Source organism: Mus musculus, chromosome 17, assembly GCF_000001635.26.
Source record: "Mus musculus strain C57BL/6J chromosome 17, GRCm38.p6 C57BL/6J".
Lineage (NCBI taxonomy): Eukaryota > Metazoa > Chordata > Mammalia > Rodentia > Muridae > Mus > Mus musculus.
The window spans coordinates 67746335-67772980 of record NC_000083.6 but is presented as its reverse complement, the minus strand read 5'-3'; the positions used below and the strand labels follow the sequence as shown (position 1 = coordinate 67772980).

The 26646-nt window shown below is 44.8% G+C and overlaps 1 protein-coding gene across 5 annotated transcripts in view; it reads right to left on the bottom strand.

Moving 5' to 3' along the window:
* Lama1 (laminin, alpha 1) overlaps window positions 1-26646 on the bottom strand; it is a 125519-nt gene that overhangs the window by 49665 nt on the left and 49208 nt on the right. For all 5 annotated transcript variants that reach the window (XM_006523718.4, XM_006523717.4, XM_030249517.1 and 2 more), the window contains 16 exons: window positions 26073-26233; window positions 24797-24937; window positions 22291-22464; window positions 20498-20599; window positions 19992-20203; window positions 19119-19230; window positions 16204-16314; window positions 11251-11378; window positions 9124-9210; window positions 8140-8351; window positions 5922-6028; window positions 5416-5596; window positions 4545-4681; window positions 3365-3601; window positions 1882-2025; window positions 140-319 (listed from right to left, as the gene is read on the bottom strand). In XM_006523718.4, coding sequence (XP_006523781.1) covers window positions 140-319; window positions 1882-2025; window positions 3365-3601; window positions 4545-4681; window positions 5416-5596; window positions 5922-6028; window positions 8140-8351; window positions 9124-9210; window positions 11251-11378; window positions 16204-16314; window positions 19119-19230; window positions 19992-20203; window positions 20498-20599; window positions 22291-22464; window positions 24797-24937; window positions 26073-26233 — 2426 coding nt within the window. The remainder of the gene's footprint in view (window positions 1-139; window positions 320-1881; window positions 2026-3364; window positions 3602-4544; window positions 4682-5415; window positions 5597-5921; window positions 6029-8139; window positions 8352-9123; window positions 9211-11250; window positions 11379-16203; window positions 16315-19118; window positions 19231-19991; window positions 20204-20497; window positions 20600-22290; window positions 22465-24796; window positions 24938-26072; window positions 26234-26646) is intronic.

Sequence of the window (26646 nt, the reverse complement as noted above, 5' to 3'; positions counted from 1 at the left end):
GTGGGGATTTTTATAACCACAGAACATCTCCACCTTCACTCAGAAGAGCGACTGGATATCCAAGTCCTTTAGTGACAGGCAGAAGATCGAATCTGAGGTTCTTTCTGGAACAGGAAGGGGCTAGCTGATGTCTGCTCACCTGGTCTCCCTGGAACTGCTTTGGTAGCCGCCAGTAAAATGGCTCTGCATAGATATGCTGGCGGACAGCCTCTGCGTCCAGCAAGGTGTCAGGAGGCTGGAAATGCACGCCTTCGATTGTGCCCTTGAGGTTGCTCTGTGAAACCACATGCAGGAGGGGCTGATCGGAGGCTAGAGTTATCTAGGGATGGGAAGGAGAAAGATGTGCGTTATATGAGGAGCTAAGTACCCATAACTCAGTGGCTAACAGCAATTGCTGGGTAAGCAAAAGACCTGGGATTTAATCCCCAGCGCGCTTGTAAAGCACCAGGTTTGGCTGCATTGCTGATCTGCAACCACAGTGCTATGGGGTTGCAGAGACAGAGGGATAGCTGTGACTTAAGGGCCTCTAACCAACTCCAAGCTTAAGGAAAGACCCAGGTTCTAGGGGAAATAGTGGAGAATAATGGAGAGGGCATAGTCAACATCCTCCTCTGACTTCTGCTCACGTGCACCCCACTACACACACACATACACACACAGACACACACACATATACACAGATACACATACATATACACAGACACACACACATATACATAGAGACACACACACACATACTCAACAGACACACACACACATACACACACACATACACTCATACACACACAGAGATACACACAGACACACAAACAGACACACAGAGACACAGACACACACAAGACACACACACATATACACACAGAAACACACAAACACCACAGACCCAGAGACACACACATACACACACATATACAAACATATACACATACACATGCAAACACACAAATACCACAGACCCACATACACACACATACACACATATACACACACACACATACAGAGACACACATACACACACAGACATCACAGACACAGAGACACACACACATATACACACAGGCACACACAGAGATACACACAGACACACAAACAGACACACAGAGACACATAGACACCATAGACACACATACCACAGATACACATAGACACACAGACACCACACATACACACACAGAGAGACTCCACTGACACACAGAGACACATTCATACAAACACACATACACACACAGACACCAGACAAACAGACACACACACACAGACACACACACATATACACACAGACACATACACGGACACACAGAGACACACAGAGATACCATAGACACATACAGAGACACACATATATACACACAGACACATACACAGACACACACAGAAACACCATAGACACACACACTACAGACAGACATACACACACATAGATACACAGACACTCACACCCACACACACACACACACACACACAACCCAGATTTAATCTGCAGATTCTCCTGGTGGTCCCCAAAAGAAAAGCTTCATTTTAACACCAGAGAGGAAAGACTTCATTTAGGTCGCAGGCTTGGATCAGGATGTCCAAGGCACTGTGATTGATTAGGTTCAAAGGATTGCTACCCTGGAGCATCAGTGACAGGAAATACACTTTGGAGATCCTATAGTTATTTCTTCTTTCCAAGAAAAGCTTTTGGTGGATCAGCTGAAGGTGGGCATAGATAGCCTTTATCTCTGCTTATATCACCTGACCGAAGAAGTGATCAGAGGACTGACTCATACAGCCAGCTAATCACTGTCCTAGGATTTCTAATGTCTTTGTTCTCTCCCAATGCCCACCTGACTCCCCAAAGCAAGAGAGCTAAAACGCTTTCACTGTAGGTATGTGGCTTACCAGAGTCCTCACGTAACCCTCCAACTCTGAGCAGAGCTGCGACAGACCGAAGCAGAAGCAGGGGCTGCAGCCTTGAGGGTTGTCCCCTCGCAAGGCAAAGGTGCCGGCTTGGCACTTACTGCACTGGGGGCCCACGGCATTCTCCTACAGGTGGAAAGAAAATAAATCAATGCCTGAAAAAGAAGAGATGTGACTTTATGCACACACACAAAGAGAATAATAAAACACACTGACAAAATAATAAAACACGCGTTGCTAAACTCAGTCTCTGGTGGCCACGCTTCTCACTGAAGTCAGATACTCAGAACTCCTGAGTTATGACTGAGGATCAGAACTATGGTGGAAGAAACTACCAAGACATATTTGCTAATGTTAATCTCCATGGTCTCTAGGCGATCCAGAGGGCCTCCAGATGAAACCCCAGGCCTAGTGAAGGCCAGCCAGGTCCTTGCCATTCGGACTGGAGTTAGGACTGTTGCTAGGAGACATGGTAAGACATGAACCTCTGTGAATCCTTCCTTCATCAACTCTAGCCCTACACCAACACCCCTGCCGAGGCTGCCTTCTCCTCCTTCTCTTCCTCTCACAGACGACTATAGAAGGTGGCAGTGACCAGGCAACAAAGCATGCTGGGAAAACCAAAGGACACATGTGTAAGTCAAAGTGACATCAAACTCTTACCTCATGGGAAAATATTTTACATAGTCTCCCTTTACTTTAGCAAATCTCACCATTCTGAGAGCATAGCTATAAAACCCCCAAATATCTTCCCCACAGCCTTGCTAGCTACTTTGTTTCTTCAAGAATGGATGGCTACTCAATCCATGGTTGCATGCCAGAAAGCACTGCCTTCAGAGAAGTTGAGTCACCAGACACTTGTAAGTGGTAAAATTCTGTTCTAAGACTCTTCTTCCACCATTTCAGGGGAGAACACTGTGAATTGTTACAATAACTTTAAATCCATTTTTCCTTTCTTGGCCCTGGCTTTCCGAATGACAGCTCTGAGACTGCTTATTATTAAAGGCCTAGGCCATGAGCTTTGGCTCATTCCCTGAAGAGCTCTCCACTTACTTAACCAATTTAAACTAGTCTATGTCTACCAATGATTAGTTAACCTCTCTTTCAGTCCTAGCCTGCTTCTCCCTTCGTTTCTCCTCAGTGTCTCCCTCGGCATCTCTCTGAGTTTCTCTACATGTGTCTCCTCGGCCAGTCTCCCTGAGTCTCTCTCCCATCTCATCTTTTATCTCTCACCGCTTCCTAGAATGCTCTCTCTTCCTGCCAGTGTCCCACCTCCTATTTCTTGCCCCAGCTCATTGGCCATCAGCTTTTTTGACTGGCAGGTGATATAGAAGTATGAAACAATCCGAGAAAGGGGTTGAAACTGTATTTCTAATGATTAGAATTTATGTAAGTAGTCAGACGCCCCTGGGGTGGGCAGGAGGACAACAGCAGAAGGAAACTGAGGTTCGAAGATCCACAATACCTTGCAGGAGCAGGTACCACCGTCCTCTGAGCAGCTGCAGAGACCCTGTTCCAGGTCGCAGGTGTCAGGCAGTGTCCCCCTCAGGTCACAGCCACAGGGGACACAGTCAGGAAAACTTCTGTAGCCTAGGGAACACTGATGGCAGCTCTGCCCACCAAACCCTTTTTTGCAGGGGCAGTGGCCAGAGAGAACATCACACTGGGCACTCGTGGAGCCCACAGCACTGCAATTGCAAGCCTGGGAGGGAGGGAGGGAGGGAGGGGGAGAGAGAGAGAGAGAGAGAGAGAGAGAGAGAGAGAGAGAGAGAGAGAGAGAGAGAGAGAGTTAATATAAGGGCAGAACTTATGTCCTCAGAAAGTACAGAAACTCAGACACCAGAAGAAACACCATCTGGGGCATAATGTAGATGAATTGACCTTGCGCTGTTCCTAAGTGGAGCTGTCCTGCCAGGTACCATAGGCTGCCTGGCAAGGCCTGTGTGTACCTTGGTGACACCAACACAGAGCGTTAAATCTCTGAACTAGAATTAAATCTAATGGTGCAATTAGCTCAGCAAAAATATTATAGAGGAGAAGTAATATCCCCACTACTCTAAAACCCAAGCATACCTAATTCTAAGCTAATTAAGTCCAGGACAACCGAGCTCTTGGATTCAACCTAATTCTCTAATGAAACTATTGACAGCTCCACTGGAAAATATATATATTGGTTGAAAACATAGAATGTAGATTAGTTGAAAGCATATTTAAAGGTCAATATCTATATATCTATAAAACTACATATAGATAGATAAGTATATAATTGTATAGTTATATAGCTATATTAATGCACATTTCTATCTATCAGTTTCACAGCTAAATTCTTGAAGAAAACCCAAAATAAGAAATTTGAAAGATGCTAATTCTCCTGCACTCTTCCAAGTCCATTATTTATACATTTATTTATTTAAAGGTGAGGTCTCCACAGTCTATCTCCCCAGACAATCCTATAATTAAACCCAAACAATCCCCCTGACTCGGCCTCCTAAGTAGCTGGGACTCTAGGTGCATGGCCAGTGGTCCAGGGTGTACCGATTTTACATATGAACCATGGCAATATAACCGCTTAAAGCCAGGTGACTGGATAAAGTCAGTTTGCGGCAGGGGAGGAATGCTCACTCCAGCGCGGTGGCAGCACCCACCTGGCACCCCTGCTCCGGGTCCAGACCCCAGTATGCCTCTTCACACTCCTCACACTTCAGCCCCTGCGTGTGAGGCGGGCAGAGACACTCTCCAGAGGCGGGGTCACAGTTATTCTGGGTATGAGCACAGTCACAGGCTGAAACAAAAGAAGCATCACAGATTCAGACGGGGGGATGTGACCCAAGTGTGACAGCTTGAGAGCACAATTATTATTAATAGTTGGAACCACTATTAAAAGAGATGCAATGATTCCCGAGACCTCATCATCTATCCCTGAGGCAGCTGCGCATCCTGACTCACCCTGGGTCTGAGAGGTCAACAGAATGGGACAGACCTGATGGACAGAAGGACAGAAGACAGCAGTTCTCAACCTATGGGTCGAAACCCCGATGGAAGTTGAACAACTTTTTCACAGGGGTCACATATGACACATCCTGCGTACCAGATATTTACACTGCGATTCCTAACAGTAGCAAAACTACAATCATGAAATAGCAAGGAAAATAAGTTTATGGTTGGGGGGGTCACCATCATATGAGGAACTGCAGTAAAGGCTCATAGCAGTAAGGAGGTTGAGGACCATTGCTCTAAGGTCATTGCCTTCTTATCAGCTGTCAATTGTGTTAGATGTCACCCCCCAGCCCTTACAAAAGCTGCTGCTTGCGGACTGCGGTTGGGGGTCTCAAAAACTAGAGCCAAATTCACATAACAAGCAGGTCGGGCGCTAGAACCAAAGTGTTAGAAAGAGAAGACAGGTATAGAGCCCCACCATAAAGACAGGAGAGAAGTAACATTCATAGAAGTTACTCCGACACCAAGAGAGGTGGTAGGGCAAGTGTGATGGGGAACATAAGGTACCCCAGCACTTACGTGTGCAGCCGCCATCCTGGAATGCATAGAAACCGTGTGAACACCTGTCACACTGTTTCCCAGAGACACCTGGTCCACAGTGACACTGTCCTTCCTCCGTGCAGTTGTCAGATACAGAGCCTTCCACACTGCAGTTACAGGGCACACAGCCAAGCCCCGTGTCCAACCCGTAGTAGCCAGACTATGTCACAAAAGAGGAAGAACCAGGGTGTTAGTGGGCTGGTGGAATGCTCTCCCGGGCCTTCTCCTCAACACACAATGGGATGCTCTCTAAGTCACAGGCAAGGTGTTTCTCGGAATGATAGTACATGCCTGTTCCCGGGCCCACTGCCTGCATGTTCTGAGCACACTGCATCCGTGTTCTCTTGATGGGGAAGGCTCAGCACATGGTGACCAAGCCTACGAGTAGGCTCTTCCCATGGGAATTCAAGTGCCCGAGGACGCAGGCTAAGTGTCAATTCTAAACACCGGCAAGTCACTGAATATCATGCAATGCCCAGTCTTACCAGGCACTGGTCACACTGCTGTCCTGTCACGTGAGGTTTGCAGTCACACAGTCCAGTCTCCAGATGGCAGATGCCAGAAAGGGAGCCATTCTCGTGGCAGTCACAGGCTAGGACACACAAGACCCACAAAAGGGTTTGATTTATTTACTTAGATAATTTGAGTGGAAGCCGTTTGATCCCATAAGGAGAAGGCTAACACATTCACAAAGCTAACATACTTCACAGACAATGAGAGCCCCGTCAGGGTGGGAAGCAACCTCCGAAGCAGGGGTGTTGACCCTGGACCTGAAGACTTGACAGCCTGAGAGGGGGCCTGGGATCAGCTTCCTGGCTAATCCACTTTTCCTGAGAACCTGGCTTCCTTCCAGCTTTTGGTTTCCCTTGGTATATGTGGGGTATATTCCCTAGCTTTGCCTGAGATCCTGAGAGACACAACCCTGCTGCCCTTTAGAAAGGACTTACTCTCTCATCCCATAGCCTGACTCTGAACATGACTCCTACCTCCCCAGCACGAAGCCTGCAGGCCATCAACGCAGAGATAACTGCTCTCTAGCTGGAGGTCTCCCAGCTCGCCTTCTCTCCTTCCCCTCCCCGTCTCCCTGCCTCCTCCCTTCCTCTCCTTCCCTCCCTCTCTTTCTCCCTCCCTGTCTTTTTGACATACTTAACTGATGTTTATCTCTGTGGCACCCCCTCTACCATGTCCCTCTCTTTCCCTAGTATGTCCATCAACGTCACCTCTAATTTTCTGTCCTCCGGGTCTCTTATGTGCTGAGGCAGCACTTTTCAAAGTCTCTGGGACACTGCAAGTGCTAAATTCAGTGAGGAGATTTAGTGATCATCATGGAGGATCTTTCTTTAGAATTTGACCCATCTACCACCCACTTCCCTGCATTTGAAATTAAGGTGTCCATGATGCTGAAGTTCAGGTTGACGAGCCAAAGCCAGGCCCTTTTTCATCTAATGTGTGCCTACACTTTTATTTTTCTGTATGATTGGCACCACCTCTTCTCCGTGCTGTGATATAAGACCAACGTTTACCTTGAATTATCAAAATATACAAGTGGCATTATTATCCGTGCATCCCTTCCTTGAGACAGAGTTCAAAAACTAGACCTACACAAGGCGGAGATAGCAGAAATGGCAGCATGATGTAGAGAGGGGACTATCAGGCTGCGTTGGTGGCTGATGGCTACTAGAGAGTTTCCTTCAGAGATGTGCCACCCCCCCCACCCCACCCCCACCCCCCTTCACTGCTACCTGAGCTTGGAAGGGACTCCATGGGTTTAATAGCCGAGTGCAGGATATCAGAAGGGAGACACAGTGGGGAGTTGGGAGGGGTTGAAGAGGATGGGAGGAGCTGGAGGGGAGGGCTGGGGACGAATGTGATACATTGTATGGATGTTTCAAACTCTCACACAATAAAGCTTTTTCTTAGCTATGCAAAAATACAAAAGCTGAGAGATTCAGTAACAGCCCCAGAGCTGATCATCTCAGGGGTGTGAAGCTGTCTCAAGGAGTTGTTCTACCTCATCCCTAGTTTCAAGGCTCCAAACAGAACTTAGCAAATCAGGTAGCGCATGAGCAGACCACCAGGGTGTGCCACCGCCATGGTTTCAGAAAGAAAACCCCATCCCTGACCATGATGGGTATGAATGTTCTAGACTTCTGACCTTCAGAGATAACCGCTAATTAAGCCACCATAGAATACAGAGTGAGGAATTGAGTATTGAGTCCACATCTGATCAATCGGAGACTGAATCATCAGTACACAAGACAGATTCAAGATAAGGTCTCTGTGATGGGCCCATGCTTGGCCCAGGGAGTGGCACTATTAGAAGGTATGGACTTGTGGGAATAGGTGTGGCCTTGTTGGAGGAAGTATGTCATTGGGGTTGTGGGCTTTAAGACCATCACCCTAGCTCTCTGGAACCTAGTCTTCTCCTCTTTGTCTTTGGAACAAGATGCTGAACTCTGAGCTCCTCCAGTCCCATGCCTGCCTGGATACTGCCATCCTCTCCCCTTGATGATCATGGACTGAACCTGTAAGCCAGCCCCAATTAAATGTTGCCCTTATAAGAGCTGCCTTGGTCATGGTGTCTGTTCACAGCAGCAAAACCCTAACTAAGACACTCTCCACCAGGTGGAGTCCTTCTGACAAATGTTACGAGATTCACATGGTAATGAATAACAATTGTGACCCCCTGGTTCAAGCACTCACCTCGGCAGTTTTTGGCAGTCACGGCATCTCCATAGAAGCCATCTGCACACCTCTCACAATGGGCACCGTCTGTGTTCCATAAGCACTTCAGGCATTCCCCTGTGACAGAGTCACAGTGGCCAGCCTCCAAGGGATCAACATTGCCACTGCAGTTGCATGGTACACAGGTTCCCCCTGGCACGGTTGGGTTTCCATAGTAACCATCTGCACATCTATATTCAAGGTGGGAAGCAGGATCTAGTCAATAGAACTGCTCAAGATGTTACTGAGCCAGCCAGGGGCTCCCCGGGATGGCTAATAAATCAGACTGGCTCTTTCCCTTAAGATTTGCTATGGAAAAGAGGTGACTTTCCATCCCGAGAGCCACAAATCTTCCTTTCTTCTTGTGAGATGGGAGCAGATCCAAATGAGCATAAACCTAGAGGCTGTGCAACCATGACCTTCTCTTAACCACTGAGAATGTCACCCAGCTCTTGACAGGCTGAACCAGAACCAAGCATCAAGGCTTAGACATGGGAAAAGACAAGACTGCCTTTGGGGTGCCAGAGAATGACTCTTAAATCAGACCACCCAATGCCCTCACTATTGTCTGAACAACTGAATTCTCAGACGTGTGACAACGGTAACTACTGATCTCCCTTGCCGTCTGCCATTGTCCTTGCTGTGAATACTGATGTGCCCCAGGAGGTGGAACACTCTTCTCTCAGTAGGCATCCTGCTCTATCCATGATCTTAGAAAATAACGGCAATGCACCAAGACACCAAGACCACACTTAACTACATATTCTAATCACCCATCACTACACAGTGTATACATATATTGAATTATCACATCATATCTACAGGGGTATGGACAACTGATATGCATCATTTAACATTGAAGATTTGTAGATATTTAAGAAGAAAATATAAAATGTGTACTGGGTTTTTGAAACAATGTTACTGCTGCTTTGTGAAACTGGGGGTTGGGGTGGCACCAAGTACCTCTCACACCAGGATCCTGAGTAACCCGGGGCACACTGGTCACAAACCACTTCCTCTCCATCAGTGAGGTGGCAGGTAGGGCTGAAACTGTAAAACATTAGAAATGAGCATGATTGTCCAGTGAACGCTGCTTGTTTCTAAATATTTAAAGGGTTGTTTTCTGATACATCTGTCCTAAGAAATGGTCAGCAGGTTCTCTCCCAGCCTTTAGACCAGAATGCAATGCCTCTGACATGCGGCACAGCCTGGCATGCCCATCAGTGTCCTGTGCCTACTGCCTCCTGCTCTGCCCTTCAGCACACAGTGGGCTCTCAGCTCCCAACATCTGCCTGTACTGCTAACTGCTTCTTCCCCACTGCCTGGCCGATCTTGTCTCCCCAAGAAGACAATTTGGATGCTCTGGAAGCATTAGCGCTCATGCTCTCTGCTGTGGTTCACTAGCACTGGTGGTTCAAGCTTGGAAGACAGCCCTTACAGACAGACAGACAGACAGATATACATACACAGATAGATACATGGATCCATATACACATAGACACACATAGATATAGATATATACACAGGCACATACAAAAACACACATTCTCTCTCTCTTTCTCTCTCTCTCTCTCTCTCTCTCACACACACACACACACACACACACACACATACACACACAAACACACACACACACACACACACACACACACACACACACATATATATACAGAGACAGGGGGGATCCTTAATTGGAAAGACAGACAGTACCTCACCATTTCATTGGCAACCAACCATTAACTATCTCTACTACCACTTTGGGATGGCTCAGCATTTTCCATACAGAAAGGTTGTGTCACATGGTGGTACTATTAAGAAGGGGTGGCTTGGTCACTGGGCCATTGCCTTTGGGACCGAGGTCATGATGATGTGACTATGTTAGTTCTCATGGGAGTGAGCTGTTACAAAACATGAAGCCAATCCTGAACCTATTTCTGAGTCATGTGACCCATCTCTAGCACACAGTCCAGCACTGTGGTGCAGTCACCATGGGACCATCAGAAGAGGCTAGTGCCATGTTCTGGAACCTCCAGAATGAACTAACAGATGTAGATGTGTTTTCTTCCTAAATACCCAGCTTCTAGAATTCTGTGGTAGTGGCAGAGCCTAATACAGCAGAGTTGTACATACTAGAGTTTCAAGCAACAGCCCTTGTGGAGGGAATTCACTGGTAATGGGTAGAGGGAGAGTACCAATGACATGGGGGGAGGGGGAAGGAGGGGTGGAGGAGGAGAGGGAGAGAGTAAAAGAGGTAAAGGAGAGGGAGGGGGAGGGGAAGGAAGGAAGAAAGGAGGGGAGGGAGAGGGGGAGAATAAGAAAAGGCCAAAAAGGAGGAAAAGGAGAGAAAAGATGATAACAAACTACTGGTCTATAGAACTCACATTCCCTGGCCTGAAATAAAGGATTTAATGTAAAGAGCTCCATCAACACATACCCTGCTTTCTGCTTCAGGACTAACTGTAATTCCTCAAGCAGGGTGTGTGTTTATGGTGTCCCAACATGTCATACTCACTACCCTCTGGCTGCTAAGTCCCTTTTTTTATCATATCTGACACCAGAGCTTCTCCAGAGAAGTAAGTCCCTTAGCCCACCCACTCCCACCATCAGTGGAATTGGCCTCCATTGCAATCTTGATTGCACCGAGTCCCCGGGGCCAGCAGCCATGGGTGGAGAGCTTGCTGGGTAGATCATTTACTTTGATACCCAGTCTACAGCAGGCATGTATTGCATATTTGTTGACTTGGTGGGACAGATTTAGCTTCATATTTTCACAATTTGCTCATCTGATCAAATCTCATCAAACACAGAACAATGTTTTATTCATCAGCATATTGTCTTGACAGCCAAATGTACGCTTGAGAAGACATCCGGCAGACACGGGTCCAAGAGGAGAAAAGTGTGTGTGCATCTTGGCATCATTAAATACCTCAGATTTTTAATAACAAAAGAACTCTCTCTTTTCCTCTCTCACCAATGGTCACTCATGCTAAGTAACACTCATGACACAGTCTTGCTTGGCAACTTCACATCACACATCAGTGGGGATCTGGCCACAGAAGACAGAACCAGACAGTAGGACCTGACACTTACTTGTTAGAGTCAATGGAGAGAGGGCAGGCACAAGGCTGGCAGTCTCCTGGGGTCCCACGTGAAGGTGTCCCATAGAAGCCAGGCAGGCACTGCTCACAGTGATCCCCCGTGGTGTTGTGTGTACACACCTAGGCCAGATGCATGAAAAGATGCATCAGTCAGTTCAGGCTTCCTTACAAGATTTACAGAGTCATGCACTAACACGGTGGTGTTCACATTAAAAGAGAAAATGAGCAAATCCAAGTTCTAAAATACACATGAACAGAAATACAAATGACAGAAAAAAACCACCTGCTTCCAGATTGACAGGTTTCAAGTTTTTAATTATGTGTACATGTGTATGTATGTGTGTGTGTTGCAGGGGGGCACACTGGTACATGTGTGCAGGTGTGTACAGAGAGCAGAGCATAGCATCTTGTTTCCTGGGGCTGAAGTTACAGATAAGGTTCTGAGCCACCTGCTGGGAACTCATGATCTCTGGAAGAGTAGAACATGTTCCCAACCCGTGAGTCATCTCTGGAACCCTAAACTGATGTTTTTGTTTGCCTGTTTTGAATGTGCCTTGTACAGGATTGTGGGGAAAACTTTAGGTTAAAGAATCCTAAAGAGAACATGACAATACAACTCGATGCCTGGCCTTGGTAGAAGCTCAGAAAAAAACCATGGATGATAGAATTGGGGAGCAGAGCCACCGCTCAACCCATTTTAGGTTTTGAATGCACAACGGTTACAGTTCTTGTTCTCAGGGTATGCACACTGAAGGATTTACAGATAACCATCCAGAGTATATGCAATGCATTTCCTAGTAATCGAAGATCTGATTAGCTAAACAGGGTACAGGCATGACAGGCACAGAGTAAGCCTGGGTACTCCCCATAATATGAGAGCTGGGGTAAACAGCAGGCATCATAACTTCTATTTGTAGTCCTGTGAGTTTGGGGTAAAAAATTAAAATTATTTCCAAGTTCAAGATTTTTTTTTTTAGAATCAAGTGATAAAACTACAAACCTACTAGGCCTAGAAGCTCAGTGAATCTCAAGTTATAACCACTAAGTCAGCAACCCCAAGCCAGACAAGTAGTTTTAGAAAGAAAGAAAGAAAGAAAGAAAGAAAGAAAGAAAGAGAAAGAAAGAAAAGAGAAGAGAAGAGAAGAGAAGAGAAAAGAAAAGAAAAGAAAAGAAAAGAAAAGAAAAGAAAAGAAAAGAAAAGAGAAACCACAGAGAAAGAGATGGGGAAGGGGAGGGGGAGGTGGGTAGGGAGAAAATATAAAGCTGTTGGGTAGGGCAGGGCAGGGCAGGGTAAGTGAATCAGGCAAGAGAGCACCGGTAGGGCAGGGCCAACTATCTGCTCAGGTGCAGGCTTCAAGGAGCTGCAGGGCCGTTCCATTCAAGCTTCCTCACATTCCCCTTCCCCCTGACGTAGTTTCCTTACGCATCCACCCTGTATTTTATGGCTCCTGAGCCTCCCCTCACCCCACTTGCACCGGACCCCAAGCCTTTTTAAGCCACTCATTTTCTATCCTTGGTTATTTTTCATGCATCAATTTGAATAGGATTTTTCGCTTCTACACTATGTATACTGCTGCAATTCCTGAGGCTGACATGTTCCTGCATACAAACCTAAACTCAGCACTATAAACACCTGGTATCATATCCATCCCATGCCAGGGTTGCACCAGCTTTTCTTCCTGAGGTTATCCTAGGCCTGAGAGCCTTACTTCAGACATGGACGCTGACCACCAACCAAAGTGAGCTATAGATTTGGATCCAGGCTTCAGAGACGATCCTGGGCTTCTAACAAGCTTCCAGGCAAAGCCTGTGTTGTTCCCAGGCATTTGAAGATGCAATCATAGTCTGGTTCTCTTTTCCACCCCTTACCCCATGACCTTTGATCATTAACCCAGATGCATTTAAAGAATGTAAAGAGATTGGACAGGAAATTACATGGCTTAACTAATCCTGTTGTACATTTTTAAAATGCTGGGTTATGCTGGCCTGAGACACGAATGGACAAAAAAGAACCTTCTGCAAGGCTGGATAACTGATAAGAACTCCAATGACTATGGGAAGGTTGGAATGTTGCAGATCCAGAGCCTAATTACGATTTATCTTGGGCTATATCTTCAGTCCTCTCAAATGACCTGACATCCTTATGACTAGCAGATAAAACCTTTTGGAATGTATTCATTTACGAGATCACTGGTTTCTGCCAGCCGAAAGTCTTAGAGTGTCAGCAGAAAGCATCTGGGACCCATAGCAGAGAATGCCCCATGTTGATTCCACCAGTACATTTGAAGGGGGGCCTTAAAATAAATCTTTGTTCTGTTATTATACAAACTTCTCTTACCACATTGGAGTATGGGTTTGGGGTAACCTAAATCTGAATTCCTGGGCCACCACTCACTAGTATTTGGCTCCAGAATAAACTCTTATCTTCTTTGAAATAAGTCTTGTGTTTTTTTATGTTGGTGCTTGCCTGTGGAATGTGAAATCTGATTGAAGGGCCAGCCATTCTGAAATTTCTATTTGTGTAAACTGTTTAGCAATTCTACTGAAAAGCCCAAGGAACATGTATCTCAGTATATCCCTCTGGAGTGGGACACTCTAAATGCTGATACTGCTGGTGGTCTGGATGCCAGAGGGCAAGAGCACTCATTGCTCTTAAAAAGAGAAGTTTCTTTTTTTTTTTTCATTTTTTATTAGGTATTTAGCTCATTTACATTTCCAATGCTATACCAAAAGTCCCCCATATCCACCCACCCCCACTCCCCTGCCCACCCACTCCCCCTTTTTGGCCCTGGTGTTTCCCTGTACTGGGGCATATAAAGTTTGCAAGTCCAATGGGCCTCTCTTGAGAAGTTTCTTTTTATTGGAAGAGAAAAAGACAGAAGGGTCCAAGACAAGACCTCAACCACAGAGCCACAACCCTGCTCTTAAGCAAGTTTTTGTGTGCTTTTTCTTTTTCAACTCTCATCTATGTTATCTTTATTTCTACGCATCCCCCCTAAAAGTAAACATTATTTGTTTAAAGGGGGGGGGATAGACACTTGGTAGAAAAGGCTAGCAGACACCATCTTATCTGAGTGGCTCAGGGTGGCATTCCCAGAAGCAGATGCAGTGATGTCATGATCCCCTGGAGGCTCTGAGAAAATGTATCATTTCCATGGCCTCATGTTCCAGTGCCTGGTCCCAGTGAAATCACAGGGGAGGATTGTAGGAGGCAATTTGTAGCTGAAAGTGTTAGGCAGAAGGCCTGGGATCCTTGGAGAATAAGTACCAGAAAGCATGAGCTACCATAGAAGAGAGGAACTGAGGGACACAGAGCTTTGCTAAGCCAGAGGACTTATGGTTTTAATAGTAAAAAAGACAGTGGACAGGCGTGGAAGCTAATGGGATGAGAGCTCGTGGCTTAGTGAGTGGTATGGTACCAGCATGGATGTCAGTTACATGAGATCTTAACTGTGGGATGCTGGCCAAGTTCCCCAAGGGACTCTAGAGTGTGCTGTAATTTCCCTCTAACTCTAAAACAATTTCTAAAAAGTGTCTAGAACTTGTATACAAAGTATATACAAAGTACATACAAGGTATATATAATTCATAATATTGCATATTATAAATATGCACAGCACACTTAGCACCTGTTTCTTCAGTATCCTCTGCACTTGGTAGGTGAGCACAGTCAACGCACATGTAACTTATTTCATATATACTTCTGCACCTCTATGTTTATAGAAGCACAAGGAATCTTTATTTAATACACATTTAATACTTCCTGCATCTATACTACCCACTAGAAGTGTATCTGCAACATGCTGGTCACCCTCAAATGTTGGCAGGAGGCCTGGGGTGGGGTAGGATGGGATGGAGTGGGGGCTTGCAGACCACAAGACAGGATGAGGGTAGATAGAGCAACAGCCTCCCCCCAGGCTTTGAAGGGAAGCCATCCCAGAGGGACTGAGTGGCTATCAGATGTCACTTCCCAAAGTTGCCATGGGTACAAACCATCCAGAACAAAGAGGAAAACAGAACAAATGAAGGTCCCCTCAATGAACAATAAGAAAGCATGCACCCGGGATACCAGGCTTCATGCTTCTCTGGGGCCTGATAGGTTTTCCTTAGTTGTGTGACTCAATCTATCTTTTTATTAAAGAGCACGGGGCTGGGGCTTCCTTGTCCAGATAATAGAACTATTAGTATTCACAGTCACACTGTTCCTGAGCAGTGAATCCATGCGACCCAGAGGGTTTCTGTTCCTTAAAGGCAAAAGGAACACCTGGTTGAAACCAGGTAAGTATTATCATGTGCCCAAGGTGAATTGTGCCTTTACTAAGCCCTGCTCCAACTAGCACGGCCCATTAAGGGGGCTCTTGTTTGTACAGTTTAGCTGAACTAACTATAAATTTAAATATGGTACCATGTGATTTTTATCATGTTTTATTATTCTATTTGGATTTAGATTTAAAAATTTTTAAAGTTCTACTTTTGGCATATATGTGTTTACATTTGCATATATTATAATTTCCATCTAACTTACACATTTATATATGATATATATTAGTGGTATCTTAAGGATAAGACCTATGTCTAGAAGTGACATTAATTTATGTTTTGGGTATGCCTTATACACATAGCCTGAAAGGGAAGACATTCAGCAACTTTAAAATGCAAGTCTTCTGAAAAAAAAAAATGGGTGTGGAATTTCTCATTTGTGATGGAAACTCACAGGTCAACAGTCCCAGAATTTGGGTTTTCAGATCAAAGATGTTCAACTCCTCTCATAAAACAATGTATGAAGCATTTTTTTGTTTTGTTTTGTTTTGTTTTTTTAAAAAAGCAGGTGATATCTGAAGACACAGAAGAACTGGTGACTCTACAGAGCTGAGGTAGGGAGCCACTGCCCACAACACATGGCAAGGAGCAGGTTAGGGACACACAAGGTCAGCAATAAACTCACAGAGCAAATTCCATGAATGTCACACTCGGATGCATGCCCGTGGCACTCGCAGGGCTGACAGATTCCTCCAAAGAGTATCCCGTCTACTCGATAATAGCCAGGGAGGCAGGCCTGCAAGAAAAGAGGGCCAGCGTGTAGTCAAAGCTCTCCTATGTGGCCTGGGGAATGTAGCAGGCAAGGTGTGACTCTGGGTGTCACGGACGCATCTTCCTTCCCGGGCACTTGGACAGGAGCCGTTGAGTGTTCCGTAAGCAGGAAAACATTTCTCTTTTTCTGACTTTCAAACATTTTAATCCTGATAGCATTTCCATGCCTTAAAAACACACCCTCTTTAAGTGTGCAATCCGGTGCTTTTCAGGAAACTTACCTCCATGCAGCGAGTTCATCTAGCATGCATTTCTTTAGTATCTTTTTAATGTATTCAGTGGATGAGACAGTTCTCACACTGAAAGGGGTCCCAACTCACGGGTTGATAACTACTTCATTGGCAGATTTTGTTTCTCCTAATTTTCTCCCATTGCGTGCAAATCATTAAAGGTTGCCTTCAAACAGTGAGCATGTTCAAGGACAGGCGTGGGTTACAGTGGGTCGGTTTATCCGAGCAAAGAGATCAGGTGCACCTTTGTAGGATGAAGCCAGAGAGGCCATGTGGGCATTCAGGTGCACCTTCTATTGGCTGATGCTGGAAAGGCTATGTGGGCAGCCAAGGGCACGTTCTGCTCCTGCTACAAGGGGGCAAAGAACTGTTCCCTCTCTGCACAGTGGTGCATTTAGCTCTCAAGGCATCCCTGAGAACAGCACTTCTGCTTTGTAACTAGCAAATGCAGGAAGTGAAGAAGTACCTGGTGTGTCCTCTGGATAACTCAAAGGCAGCTGTGTCCAGCTCCAAGACCCTATCTCATCGAACTGCCAAGGGCTTGACCTTGTCAAAGCCAGCAGTAGTCACCCACAGGAATGTGTAAGCAGGGAGGCTTGGATTTTCTGTCTTTCAAAATAGGTATGCTTAGACAGGAGGTTTTTAATCATATATGTACATATATGTACCACATGTATGTATGTATGTATGTATGTATGTGTATGTATGTATTTACATACATATGTAAGTACATACTCATGTTTGAATGTATGGCTGTGCACGTGCATGTGCTCTACCACTGAGCTATATTCCATGCCTCTTCTAGTTCTTATTTTGAGGCAAGAGTCTTGATAACTTTCCCATATAAATCCTGAATTTATAATACTTCTGTCTCAGCCTCCTAAGTACCTCATATTAAAGGTCTGTGTAACCAAGCCCAAGCAAGAATTTTTAAAAGTATACAGATAATAAATACAGCCATTCACATAGACTTCATGGAAGTCCCCTAATGCCTACATCCAACTGGATACTACCTCATACTTAGTGAGTGTCAGCCCACAGGCAAGCAGCTTAAAGTGCTGCACAGAAATCCATTCCTGCAAGCATCAGCCTGATGTCGGTAGAACTCCTCTCTTAATAGAAAAAAAACTGAACAAAGCATGCGGTGGCTGACTCGCCCTCAGGGACCGTAGTCACAGACTCAAACAACAGTGAATGAATATGATTATGGAATATGCTTCAGATAACTTCTTCCTGGTCACCATTCCTTGAGCAATATTCTTTAAGAACCCTTTTCTTGGCATTTCCATTGTGGGCATTTCCATTGGTCGCGGTCTCATTAGTAATTTAGAGAAGAGATAAAGTATACAAAAATGACATCCCTGGGCTATATGGACATAGTCTGCCCCTTAAACCCTATATGCAGTAGGCAGGTTAGGATACTCTCCGTGGTCCCTGGGATTGGTTTCTCAGGGCTACTGGGGCACAGCTGGGTTACATCTCTCATGTCTGCATGAGCCTGTGCATAGTACCACTACTGCCTGCAAAGCCCAGTGAATTTGGAATGAGTCTAGGAGCAGTCATCTCTCCTGGCATTGCTGGCTCCGCCTCTAATGCAGGGTTCCCCTGTGTCACACCTGTAGTCTCTTATTCTGTGGTCTAGCATCATGTATCTACTAAGCATTACACATGGAGTGCCTGGACCTAGAATGTATTAGGTTGGCCTAAAATTTTCATGCTTTATACCTAAAAAAAATGTTCATTTGTTCCAAATATAAAAGAAACAAAAACCTTGCAAAAATATTTAAAATATGAGTACTTAAATATCTACTTCATAAGTTATTAGGCCTTCTTTGTTAACTACACCATTTATGATTTTAAAGACTGATTTAAAAATGACTAAATTGTCTCCTTGTAAAATGATTTTTGGAAAGAAATCACAATCAATCATAAATGTTCATAATGACCATGAACCATGACCATGTGAGAGGCCTGGCTGTATACATAGTGGTTAACCTTGCTAGTGAGACCCAAATGTTAATATGATCACATCCTAGCTGTAAGGTTACATTATGGAATCTTACTGACTTAAAATTCCCTAATCTTTGGGAGAGACAGTATCTGTGTTGTATGTGTGGTGTGTGGTGTGTAATGTGTGTATATGGTGTGTGTGGTGCTTGGTGTGTATGTGGTGTGTGTGATATATGTGGTGTGATGTTGATATGTATGGTCTGTGGTATGTATGTGAGTGTGTGTGTGTGCGCGCGTGCACTGGTGTGTGCGATGTATGTTTTGTGTGTATGATGCAGAGGTGTCGTGTGCTTCTGGAGCTGGAGTTATAAGCACTTATAAACTGCCTGATGTGGATGCTGGAATTGAACTCAGGTCCTTCGCAAGAGCAAGGTGCACTCTTTAAAACATGATGTCCAGTACTCTCATAACTCAATACAGTCTAAATATGGTGGGAGTTTTCTAAAGTTAAATGCAGATGTTGTCCATTACAATGACTTCAGCAGACTTTTCCTCTAGGAAGTCAGAGAAAAGGAGAGACCAGCAGTACCTCACAGGAGGTCCCCGTGTAGCCTTGGGGACATTCACAGTGTTCCACATCAGCAGCCACTGCCAAGTCTATAGCATTAGGGCTTGCTATGTCCAGAGAGACAGAATCCAGCCTGCAAACAGAAAAGAGTCATTACATAGCTCTCATGCTTGCAAAAGACCTCATGGTTCACTGAAGATAGGCTCCTACATGGTGTATTTAAAGGAAACGGGCATGTGGTGTCTGTGTGTAGCTAGAGAGTCCTCACCAAGCACCCTGGTAGCCATCATTATTCTCTGGGGAATGTTCCAACAGTTGTTGACAAGAAGTACTACTGCCCATAGGCTGCTGAGGGAAAGCTCTGACAGAGTCTACTTGGACTGAAATGAAAAAGCACTTCTTCATGATCAGCTGCCCCATCATGAATACGGAGACCATCCTTTCTCGGGTTGGACGAGGCTGACTTTAGAGGCATCCAATTTTACACTTGGCTTCCATACACTAACCCCCTCAAGGCAGTGAAATGGCCAGCGTTGGACTCAGTAGCCCAAATAACTGTGCCAAACCAAGGCCATTAGCATCAGAGGAATGATGCAAGAGAGGCAGCAAGAAGAAGGGCAAGGAGGCAGTGAGGTTCAGATGCTGCTAACTCTAAGCATTGCTTGGAAGCTTGATGCTTTCTGCACTTGAAGCTTTCTGAACCTAAAGTCATCTCTTCCTGACCAGACGTACTTGCCCTTGTGCCTCATGTTTTCAGCAACATTACATGTGTGAAAGCAATTGCAATACGCCCAGCTCCCATAACTGTATCCCTTGTTTGAACAGTAACCTTGAAGTAAGTAACACTAAAGACAAAATTGTACTCTCTGTAAAAAGATTCCTTCCAGTACATACCTATAGAGCGCCATTTTAGCAGAATTATAATTGGCTCTGATCAAGAGATGTGTCACATTGGCCAGGACAGTCATCAGCTGGTCACGGTCAATCTCCCTTCTGGTATCAAAGTCCCGGAAGTTCTCAGGCACAAGTCTAACCACGTTGAAGTATTCCTCATAGGGTTGCAAGGACAGGCCCTCAGCTCTTGTGCTTATGGTGAGCCCATTCCCCTATCATATAAAATGGAGAGGAAAGACACTTGTAATTCAATTTAATGCCCCGTAATTAAGTTCCGTACCCATCACCCAAGCTCTTAGAGCAAACATGCAACGAAGTATATGACCCAATCCAGAGTTACCAGGAGGTGGCAGTTGACTGAACTCTTTATTTCCCTATATGCATGTGCAGTTGTGCATATATATGGTACACACACATACACACACACAGAGGAGTATGTGTTGTATGTGTTCATGTGTGTGCCACCCCACCAGACCCCAATCTCTACATCAAATCAAATTAGTCACCTTGATGATGATGTCAGCATGAGACATGAGGTCACTGTCCACCGTCTCCACTGGAATGTCGTAAGACACAGTGTATTTCAGGAAACCGCCAAATGCTGTCAGCTGGAAGAGTAAGGTGAGGGTGAGGGACAGGAGACAACAGTGATAGCCTTAAGTCAGGGGAAACCATTGCTGAGATCCACAGGCAGGAGCCATCCTGATGACCATATGAAAGAAATTCACACTTCAAGGCATATTAGATACTATTTAATAGATATGGTTATGATAAAGAAATCTTTGACACTTGGAGAAAGATATATAATTCTTCTACAAGTCTCCAAGGTAAACATCCAAATGCAAATTAAATTAATTAATTAATTAATTGAAAAGGGTTTTATTGCATGTATTTGTGTATGGGCACGCACACCATGGCATAGGTGTGGCAGTCTGAGGGCAGCTTGTGGAAGATGATGGCCCTCTCCTTTTATGACGTGGGTCCTAGGCAGTGAACCCAGCTCAGACTCGGCAGCAAGCACCTTTTCCTCCTGACCCCTCTTGGCAGCCGCATTTTATTTTACTTAAATGAACCTTTTCACTATTGCCAATCTTGTTAGACATGTCACTGAAAGGAAGCTCTCAAAATATTTTTTTCCTTTAAATGTTTACGAGAGATGCCCATTAACATATACAAGGAATTAGTTACTGGGGTAACTAATGTATATTGGGGGTGTCCACTAACATATACTGGAGGGTCACTAATGTATACTGGAGAGTTTTTTTTTTTTTCATGAGGAATACATCACAAAATTCAGACTGCAATGGTACAATCATGAAATCTCAAGAATATTTTTTAAAGCTCTCTGGTGATCATATCCTATAAACAGAGCATGTCATGTATTATAATATACAAGTTAGGCATCCTGTGAAAGCACACAGTTATACTTCCGGTACTCCGGAGTCTGGGGCCGGTGTGTAAATGCAAGGCCAGACAGGGATACACATCAAGAGCCTGTCCTCCAAGCAGACAGACAGATAGTTCTATATATATATTCATACACCATATACATATGTATATATATATGTGTGTGTGTGTGTGTGTGTGTGTGTATATACACACAAATTAGAAAACATAGCAATAAAAATAACTAGAAGTTTAGTTTATTATGAAGGTACAGCATCACCTTAAACCAAACCATAAAGTTATTTAAATGGATGCCCTTGGCTGTATTTACTAGTTGGTCAGAATCTGGAGAGGCCAGGCATAATTAACTGGCTAGGGGAAATCAAACACCAATGACAAGAAGCTTCAATCAGCTCTCTGGACAATGAACCATGTAGATTGTTGTCTTTCATTTTCCTTAAATGAAATGGGCGTTATTCTGCACGTCTGTAACCCGCACGTGAGCAGCATTTGTATTGATGTGTTAACAGGAGCTGAGCAGACACTCCACTGCAGGAGCATCTCCCTGGGCATTCTCTGTTGGGCCATGCGCAGAGTCTCCTGTGAACTACGCAAAGTGGCAATGCAGCAACGCCCCATAGAAGGTCTGAAGCCACTCAGGGACCCAGAGGAACAAAGGGTAAATCAGTCACAGTGAAGGGAATAAGAGTCACAAGACAGTGTTTAGGAACTGGATGCAGCAGAGCAGAGGATGGTGGGATGCTGTAATGTAAAAATCCAAGAGGATTAGAGAGATCTAGTGCAGACTATGTGTGCATGATGCTGGCTGCAAGCATGAGCAAACTCAGTAAGTATGCTTTAAATTCTTAATACTTTCTGAGATTTATAGCTGGGCATCCCACACCACACACACCTTGTTTCCGAGGTAGGCCTCAGGAGCTGCCCAGTAGTAAGTGGAAGTCAGCCTCTGCATGACCGCCGTGTTGTTGATGCTGATCTGACGGTGCCCACCCAGGACATCTTGCTGGGACCGGATCTTATTTGTGCTCATCAAGTCAGTGACCAGCCACCCTGACATATTGGTCACCTAGAAGAAGAAGAGGAAGAGGAAGAGGAAGAAGAAGGAGGAGGAGAAGAAAAGAAGGAGGAGAAGGAGAAGAAGAAGGAGGAGGAGGAGAAGGAGGAGGAGGAGGAGGAGGAGAAGGAGAAGAAGAAGGAGGAGGAGGAGAAGGAGGAGGAGGAGGAGGAGGAGGAGGAGGAGGAGGAGGAGGAGGAGGAGGAGGAGAAGGAGAAGGAGAAGGAGAAGAAGAAAAAGAAGAAGAAGAGAAGTTTAGAACATGGCATCAGGGTCACCTTAGAGTGCATCAAGTCCTGTGTAAATGTCTTTGCCCTGACATTTGGCGCTCAAGAGAGAGCTAGCAGGGCTGTGGCCACCCGAACACAGTGAAGGGCTTCCTGCTAGGATCGAGGAAGGCTAAGTGCATGTCACACACACCTCAACCCACACAGTTACACACAACCGAAGAAGCACAACCACGAAGATCAGGGTTATATAGTTTAGGTTTTGTTTTTTGAGACAGGGTCTTACTATGTTGCTCTGTCTAGCCTGGAACTCACTATGTAGATCAGGCTGGCCTCCAACTTACAAAGATCCTCCTGCCTCTACCTCCAAGTGCTGGGATTAAAGGCGTGGCCACCACACCTGGCTCTAACTGGTCTTCTTTTGTTTGCGGGTTTTTCTTTCTTCCACCCTTTTCCACCCTTCTTCTTCTACCCTTTCAACCCTAACACTGGATAGGAGAGAGAAAGGGGCAGAGGGGAAGGCGGTGACGTTATCCTTAGACTACTTCCTGCTGACTGAAGGTGCCAGCCAGTTCCTTGGGGCAACTTTGATCTTTGCCGTTAGGATGTCTGCTTTCTTCTCGATATTTCCTTTTTGCCCATGACTACTTACATAGCAACCAACAGCTCCTCACCTCTTGGGGCCCTGGAATTTAATATAAACTCTAAATAAAGTCCCCAGAATTCCAAACATCAGGAAATTGCGGAAACTATCCACAGCTGGAAAAATAGCACTCCTGCTAAAGCATGAGGCAAGTCCTAGTCAGCTGCTGCAGAGAGTCTGAAGCAGCCCCACACCCCACACCTGCGATTAAAATGAAAGCACATTCCTGTTTCTGATATATACAAAATTCTCACTCCACCCAACATCACATTTTAGATTTTTAATAAGAGCAAAGATACTAATAGGATTAATATTCCAAATCTAAAAAGTCCCCAAACCCAGAGTTATTGGAGTCATTATATGGGAATCTTCACACCTGACATCATTTGAGTCATAAAACAGGTACACCCGAAACAGTACACAAAAACTGTATTCAGGCTATGTGGGCAAGATGTATATAGGCACGAATATGTATATGTATATAGAGATAGAGATATATAATATATGTTCAATATTTGTTTATATATGTTTATCATACGTGTTTATAATATACATTAATGTTTATATATATAAATGTTATATAATATATTCATATATAGTATATTGGGTTATTATATATTCCAATGTTATATATTTATCATCTATTATATTATATATTGTATATTATATATACAAATTAGAAACATATATAATATCTATAAAATATGTATAATATATTATATTGAAATATATAATATATAATATAACATATAATATATAATAATGTGTATAAAATATAATATATAACATTTATATATATATATATATATTCCAAAAAAGAAAATCCAAAATTCTTCTGCTCCCAGTATCTTAGCTATAAGGTGATCAGACTATAAGTATCATGATTAAAATATTTTCCTGCTTCTGACCATCTTTTCTTTCTTCACTCTGCTTCATAGTCAAATGATAAAAAAAATATTTTAAAACCTCAGAATCTATACTGCAATGTCTCTCTTGCCCAGGGGTGAGGATAGCCTCCTAGTGAGGTGACTCTAGTGGTCAGTAGTGGTAAGCCCGGAGCCCAGACGCCCCTCTCTAACTTCCAGCCATCACCCTGTAAACCCTCCAGACTCACAGCGCCAGCCCTCCCCACACCCCAGAGCCTGCCTGCTCTAGAATTCCACGCCCTCTACTCTTGCTCTTCTTCTACCCCTAGGATGCCTCCCACTCCAAACTGAGAAACTCCCATGGGGAAGTGTTTCCTACAGAAGAAAGGACAACAGGTTATATATCCTGCAGCACCTTTCCAGCCAACTGTCTCAATTGGAAAACATATGTGGCAATGAGCACGTGCATTAGTACAAACACATAGCAATGCTTTAGGAGTGGGCTGCCTTGCATGGATGCCTTAGTCTCTCCGACGGAAGACCTGGCCTCCTGGCTTCCTAGCATGGCCCCGTGACCTGCTGGTTAAGGCAGTTGCGGGGTCTCCCACCTGACTAATGGACCACGTGAGGCTGTCACAGACACCAGAGACACCGAAGCAGAAGCACTCGGAGCAGCCCTCGGGGTTTCGTTCCTTCAAGTTGTAGAATCCTGGCTTGCAGCGATCACAGTTCTTACCCTCAACATTTTTCTGTAAAAAAAAAAAAAAAAGATTAGCTGGTGAGGCTGGTGTATATCCAGACAGACAGAAAGAAATGACACGCATGTGGTCTTGGTAAGGAGCATCTACACAAACAGGTAATAAATACTCAGATAAATAGTCAAAGAACGTGGGAAACCTCAGGCCGTGAGTATTTATGAGTAGAGAGCCTGTGACAACTTGCCTGATTCTGTCACCGAGAACAAGCCTAAGACGTTAGAGATTGGTCAATACATTGAAATAAACTTGTTTTGTTTTATTTATTTATTTTTTCCTTTTGAGACAGGATCTTACTGTGCAGCCCAGGCTAAATGGTTCATCTCCACTTCTCAAACCCCTCCAGGAGCCCCGTCAGCACTAGAAATATAGGCATGCACAACAGGCCCTGCTTGTGCTAACATTTCCCTATTTAAAGAGGGCTGTATAACTATTTGTTTTACTTATAAATGCTTGAGCTTATTCTGGGTCACATGTAACCCAGGCACAGGACCCTGCTTTTATGGGAATGAGGCAGGAGGTACAAACAGGAAATCTCAAGAATTCCAGGGAAATGGTTATTAATATCATATGGCCAAATAAGACCCTTCTCGGGCACTGCGTGTGTGCGCATTCCTGTGATTATACAATTCTCTTTCAAGAGAAATGCAAGATAACAGATCTGCATTTCATTAGAGTTCTGGGAAACTCAGTATGTACCTGGTGCGCCTCCAAACACGGAACTGGGAGGCAATGCCAAGAAAATGGCACAGCAGTATTGGGTTCCGTCTAAGAAGCCACAGAAACACCTCGGGAATCCATGGTCATTAGCCAGAGGTGCCGCAAAAGAGTAAGCCTGGTGTCCAATCTCAATCCAAGGGCACAGAATAGGGCCATCTTGCTGGGACATGCTGTTTCTAACTTAAGCCTTCCTGCTCTTCACAGTACTCGATCATCTGTCCCAGGGGAGCAGAGAACCCCAGAAGAGACTCAAAGCCACCACTTGGGAGGCAGAGGCAGGTGGATTTCTGAGTTCGAGGCCAGCCTGGTCTACAGAGTGAGTTCCAGGACAGCCAGGGCTACACAGAGAAACCCTGTCTCGAAAACAAAAAGAAAAAAAGAAAAAAGCTTCCTTAATTTCCACACTTACCTTACAAAGACACGGCTCTATGCATGGATCCTCATTCAGGCTGCCGACAGTCCTGCAGTCACAGGGGATGCAATTTGGGAAACCCCGGTAGCCAAACTGGCAGCGGTCACATTTATCTCCAGCATAACCTTTCCTACATGGACACTGACCTGGCCACTTTCCTGGGGGAGAAACATCAGTACTGATTAACATGTGAAGTTCTAGGGTTTAAAGCAGGGGTCCTGTAAACTTTCTGTAGAGGGCCAACGCGGGACAACTGCAACCTCTTTGAGCAAGATTTCAGGTAAAGCTAAGTAGACAGTCACTCTTAACTGCTCTCACATAGCCATGGTCTATACATAGGCAAATGTGCACAGTTTAAACAGCAGTGTGCCTATTTGGCCCATGGGCCACAGTTTGCTGTAGCGCTGATATGAAGAGAGACAATGAGATTAAAGCCCACAGGCAGTGCCGCCATGTGTTACTGCAGCTCCACTCCTGATCCCAGAGTAAATACAATATACACTCACAAAATTAGATGTATATGAATGCTCATAGCAGTGTTATTCATAACAGCTGGAAGGCTTATCCACTA